Here is a 6,000-nt window from a genome sequence, read left to right on the forward strand (position 1 = left end):
CATGGGTGGGCACGGGAGTCAGCAGATACTGCCCCGTTCCTCCCTCCCCTGTGGTACCCAGCCAGAACTTGACCCGCTCGGCCACTCTAGTTATGAGTACTCAGATGTGGCCAGCGCTTGGGGTGAACCCAACTTCCACGGTCTGGAGTCCGGAAGGGGTCCTGCTGTCCCCGGAGGGAAATGGGAGGCTACGGGATGAACCCCAGCCTGAGACACGCCTCCCCACTCTGGCCCAGTAGCAGCCCAGACGGTGTGAAAGACTCAGAGGATACGTTCTTGCCCATCAACCCCCTTCCCCGTTGCCCACACCCCCTCAGGGACCCAAGGCTCTTTCTACTGTCACTCGTGGCCTCCACTGCTGACAGCCTGAAGGAGCCAGCCAGACCCACCTCTGAATCAGGGCCTCCTCGACTTGCCGTGTGACCTGGGGCCAGCTGCTCACTGTTCTGAGCCTGACTTCTCTCCTCTGTCACCTGGTATAGGTTGGTAAAGGTTCAACCAGCTAATGAACCTGAAGCCCCGGGCACTCTGGGGCACTCCTCCACCGATGGGAGCTTCCTGGATCTCAGCTTTCTTTGCCTTAACGTCTCTTTTTCCAGATGTGCTTAGGGCAAGGGGAGCGAAGCCCTGGGGGAGGGAATATCCGTGGCCCAACTGGAAGTCCAGGGAAGAGGGTTCTGGGGGCAGCACCGAGGCCCCGAGTAGCCCGATCCCAGGGTGAAGATGTCGAGAGCCCACCCTGGTCAGCAAGACCCATCGGCCAGAGGCAAGAGGGTGGTGCCACGGGCAACCTGGATTGGGATCCCCGGGCCACAGCAAAAATGAAGACTGTGCCCTGTGGCCGGTAGGGAGGGCCAACCCTGAGCTCACACCTGGCCCATGCCTCCTTCTGGAAGCCAGAGTGGTCCCGACAGGATGGAGCCCAGGCCGAGGGCTCTTCTCCAGATGAGACCCAGCCCTGGGAAAATCCTTTTGGGGTCCCCCTGCCTCCAGGGAGCCTCCGCCTACACAGCAGACCTCATATATCCGTGGAGACGTGGGACTCACGTCCAGGACTCACGCACCAGGACGCTGGCACGCACCGGGCTCCACCCCTGACACTTTTCCTTTGACCTCCCCCATTTCTCCCTAGTAAAACAGCTTCCGCAGAGCAGTTATGAGGATGAGAGTGTGTCGAGGCCCCGGTGCAAGGCCCGGCACACACCAGAAGCCCAGCAATTGTTACTTAGCCTTCCCCATCCCTCTTTTCCCACCAAGACACCGCTTCTAGCTGTGTGACCCTAGACAAATGACCTGAGCTCTCTGATTCACTTTCTTCATCTGAAAAACAAGCTCGATGCTTACTACCTAAGAGTGCTTAGGATGGACCAGTGGGTGAAAGATCTTTGGAGACTGTTAGGTTGTGGTGCAACCTGTGGTACTCATTCGCACCGGTGCAAAGGAGTGAGGGGGAGGGTAGGGGCCAGCGAGCTAGGGACCCACCGGCCCTTGGTGGGTCAGAGACGAGGCCTTGGCTAGTTTTCCAAGGAGCTGTTGGAGGTAAGTGTGGCCATGGCTGAGCTCCAAGTAATGGCAGAGCAGGACTGGGAGAGCCTGGGGAGGCTCCTGGCCCCCTGGGGCTGCCTCTCCCTCCTCTGCCCTGAGCCTCTTACTCCACCCCCTCCCAGGTTCTCTCAGGTTGGGTTTCTGCCTCATTAAGCCACAAGTGAGCCGGCTCTCCCACAAACGGGCATCTGTCCCTTTAAGGCAGACACCTGAGCCTATCCTGTGACTGTGTGACTGTTCCTTGGAATCCCAGATTGGTTTTCACAGCTGGGCTGAGGGGGTGGGGAGCAGCTGGTCTGGGTCTCCCTGGGAGGAAATCACGGCCCTTCCTGGCCCTGGGATTCTGCGACTGACCTGCTCGTAATATTCACCATCGTAATAGCCCCCAACGGTTTGTCAGGTACTATAACCCACTACCCCTTACAAGCCCCAAGCGAGATCCCTGGAGGCCCTAAGCACTAACAAGATCTTCGTGCCTCAGAGCAAAATGTACCCCTACCCCCCACAACTCGTGATTAAGGTACAAGCTACACTGCACTCTCAAACACAAATAAGGAAGTCCACCAAGATTCAGACTTTTCCCGTGTTAGCTGCTTCAGTGCTGTTCATTGATTACCAGATTTTTCTAAAAAAACTCCTAGTGCCCTATTTGGCCGCTACCTCCAGCACGCACAGTTTACCTGTGGGTGGCCCAGTCCCGGGTGTTAATGCCAGTGTAACCTTAGCAGGTAAGAGGGGTCACCTATCCTCGATGATGACACAGAGGCCTTGGGAGGCCATGGGACTTGTCCAAGTCACCAGTCAGTAAACGGCAGAGCTGGTATGACACACACCCCTCTTTCTGGCCCGTCTTCATCTTTTGGGCTCAGCGTGGTCTGAGAGCGCAGATTTGAGTTCGACTGCCGGGGCTCAAAAGCCAGCATCATCACTTACTGTTTACTAGCTGACATCCTGGGGCAAATCAGTTCTCCCCTCTGCGTCCTGTGGCTCGCTGCGTAAGGTGGAAACATCACTAATTCCCATTTCATGCTGGTCGGGAGGGTCAAACGGTGCCCAGCTCAGTGCACTGGTCTCCTTTCCTGTCATATTTATAGGACCAGGGCTTCTCCAAGCACTTTGCCCGTTGAGTTCTCACAGCAACCCATTTTACAGACAGGGACACTGAGGCACTGAGCGATTAAGGCATTCCTTCCAGGTTACACAGGTAGCAAACGGTGGCAATAGTAAGACCTCGCCAATGGTTGTCGGTATTTCATGCCGGCTGAGCTTTCCATGAAACTGTTTGAATGGTGGCACTTGCCGGGGACTGTCACGGTCCTTTCCCTCACGAACTGGGTGTGTCCCTGGAGGGCAGGGCAGCATCGCGGGGGACACAGGTGTGCTTGGGCCTTGGACTGCCCCCTTTGGCGCGAGGACGGCCGCCTCTCAGATCGCCCAGGCTCCCATCCCTCCCCGGCTCTGCCTCTGCCGCGGGGTGGGCGGGGCGGGCGGGGCCGCTAGCCTATAAAAACGGCGCGCCCCCGAGGGCCTGACACTGACGACCGACCGTGGCCATGGCGCCCCCGAGCCTCTCGCGGGCTCTGGGCCTGGGCCTGCTCGCGCTCTGCCTCCTGGCGCTGCCCGGTGACGCCCGTGCCCGCCCGGCGGAACACAGAGTCGGAGAACGCCAGAACCTGTCGCTCAGTGACCCGCAGGTGCAGAAGGCAGCGCAGGCGGCCGTGGCCAGCTACAACATGGGCAGCAACAGCCTCTACTACTTCCGCGACACCAGGATCCTCAAGGCCCAGAGTCAGGTGTGGACGGGCGGGCGGCAGCCTCCCACCAGGCCAGCAGGGCTTTCAGCCGGTGGCCAGGTTGAGGGGGTGCCACGAGAGTAATCGGGACGTTTCCATACGATGTATTTTTTAAATCGGATTCATGCCAAGAATTCATTATGAACGACCTATCCAGCTTTCAGTGGACGGGATCCGGCCCTGTCTCACTAGCCTCACGGTAGCCCCCGCCCTGAGGGGCGGACTGGGGAGAGGGGAGTGAGGGAGATGGGGCGGTGGGCTTCAGGACATGTGCACACCTGGGTCTCAGCTTCCTGCGTGGCCCGGGGCCTCCGCCCCTCTCCCCAGGGGTCGCCACCAGAACTTCCCCATCCAGGGTCTGAATCCCGAGGCCCAGCCCAGCATGCTAAATGTGGAGAGAGGGGAGAGGTCTGGGTCTGGGGTAGTTTTCCGGTGCCCCTCACCCGCTCCTGCCCTCCCTCCCCAGCTGGTGGCCGGCATCAAGTACTACCTGACCCTGGAGATGGGGAGCACAGCCTGCCGGAAGAACGTGGCCACCGGAGATGGCGTAGATGTCACTACCTGCCCCCTGGCCACAGGCGTGCAGGAGGAGGTAACAGCCCCGCACCCCGCTGCCCAGCACCCAAGGCCCTAGATTGTCCGGCCCGAACTGGTCTGGTTGGCCAGGCTGATGTCTGGCTGAACCTGTCCCTGCCACCTGGATGACTCACTCACCAGGCCAGGGTGGGGTACAGAGAGGAGGAGACGGGCTTCTCCCTCACGGGAGCGGGCTAGCAAGATCTGGGATCTAGTCCCGGCCATCTGAGTCATTGTCCCTTTGGGCCAGTGACCGCCGCTCTCGAACCCCAGAGCACAGCGTCGCAGGCTGTGGATGGCAGCTGCCAGGAGTCAGGCCTGGGGCCCCACTCACCTCTCCTTCTCTCCCTGCAGAAACTGCGCTGTGACTTCGAGATCCTGGTGGTCCCCTGGCAGAATTCCTCCCAACTTCTAAAGCATAGCTGTGTGACCATAACCTAGACCCCTTCGGGCATGGGAACCGGAGGGAGCAGGTGCAGTGCGGAAGGCACACGTCCATGCATGTATCTGTCACAATAAAGTGCTGCCGGCTTCTCACACTGGACTCTCCTGAGTGCTTCATTCCCCGCCGCCCAGGACTCAGAGTTCCCAGCCTGTGAGAATCCCATACCTGCACGTGGGCCAGAGATCGCAGAGTCCCCACAGGCCATGAGACCTTGAGGGCAGGGACAGTGGCTTTCAAGTATACACTGTGGGCTATACGCCAGAGGGACTCCCCAGTGCTTTGCCCCAGGCAAGACTCCTGGAAGGGGACGGACAGGAAGCCCCAAGGGGACCGAGGTCACATCTGCCCACAGGAGGGATGAGGGGACAGAGGCAATTTGGTGTCGTTTAAAGAAAACGGAACTGCAACATTTTATGCACAACTGCATATGTGGCTACCATTTGTCCTCACTATATACACACATACACACACACACACACACACCACAATACACACTTGGATGCTCCAGAAACACAGGTGTACACAGAAGTAACACCCTCCACCCCAAGCAGCCTGGACATGTATACAGACCTCCAAACACATAACCCCAGAGACCCACATCCCCCACCGGGAGCTGTGCCTCAGACACACACACACACACACACACACACACACACACACACGCACACACCTGGAACAGGACCAGCAGTAACTAGATCCCTTGGGAGCACTAGGCGTGGGCCCCAGCAGGCCCTGGTGGGCTGAACTTTGGTGGCTGTGGACCTGGGGAATGCCCCCGCCCCGGTCTTCTGTCCCTCATCGCCCCCATCGTGCCTGCCTCCAGCCCCCTGCCCAGTGCTAGGACCTAATGAGGAGCAGCCCCGGGTGCCAGGCCCTGCCCTCTGCTCCCAGAGGGTATGTAGGGGTAGGGATGGGGAGGCGGAAAATAGAGGTAACTTCCACATGGAACACTGAGGAGCGAAGGGGCTGAGTTTGACGGGAACTAGGGGTGCAACGGAAAACCTCAGCCCTGCTTGAGCCTGTCACACGAGACAGCTCAGACAGCCCAGGGCCATGGAGTGTGGAGGTCGACCTCCGCTTGGAAGGGCTCCCGTGGGCCACCTAGCAGCAGCCTCTGACACTGGGCAGGGGAAGTGGCAGGAAATGCTTACTCAATGAATGTGTGAGGTGGTGGGTGAGGCGAGGCCTGCGGATATCTGCCAGGTGGCCTCTCCACCCCCGGAATCAGTGCCCGGATCCCAGATGGCATCTCGTCTGCACAGTCTATTCCCGGGCCTCGGGCCAGGCGGTACCCCGGGCCGGGCCAGGGAGTGAGGCTCTGCTTCTGCCCGAGGGCCTGGAGTCTTCACCTCTGTCTGGCCCAGCCTAGAGGTGGTGGAGGGGGAGGGAGACTGGCAAAACCATCCTGCTCCTGACCTCCTCCAGCCCGTACTGTGCCCTGGCCTCGCTCTACCAGGGACGAGGTGGCTGCCGTAGACGGTGCAACGCCCCACTCCGGTCGTGAAGTGCCAAGGCTGGGCTCAAGCCTGACTCAGCACTAGGTCTCCGGCACCGGGCCCAGGCCCTTGGGGACCTGGGTCAGAGCCTTACCTCCAACAAGGCCATGGGGACGGGCTCTGGGCATTTTGCCCAGGTTCAGGC

General features: G+C 59.8%; 1 protein-coding gene across 1 annotated transcript; it reads left to right on the top strand.

Annotated features, from left to right (window-relative positions):
* Positions 1 to 3,074: 3,074 nt before the first annotated feature.
* Positions 3,075 to 4,451, top strand: CST6 (cystatin E/M). The gene is made up of 3 exons (XM_045486827.1): positions 3,075 to 3,338; positions 3,805 to 3,930; positions 4,269 to 4,451. The coding sequence occupies exons 1-3, from the start codon at positions 3,099 to 3,101 to the stop codon at positions 4,353 to 4,355; spliced, it is 453 nt and encodes a 150-aa protein (XP_045342783.1). The 5' UTR covers positions 3,075 to 3,098; the 3' UTR covers positions 4,356 to 4,451.
* Positions 4,452 to 6,000: the final 1,549 nt, after the last annotated feature.

The sequence above is a fragment of the Leopardus geoffroyi genome, chromosome D1 (genome assembly GCF_018350155.1).
Source record: "Leopardus geoffroyi isolate Oge1 chromosome D1, O.geoffroyi_Oge1_pat1.0, whole genome shotgun sequence".
NCBI lineage: Eukaryota > Metazoa > Chordata > Mammalia > Carnivora > Felidae > Leopardus > Leopardus geoffroyi.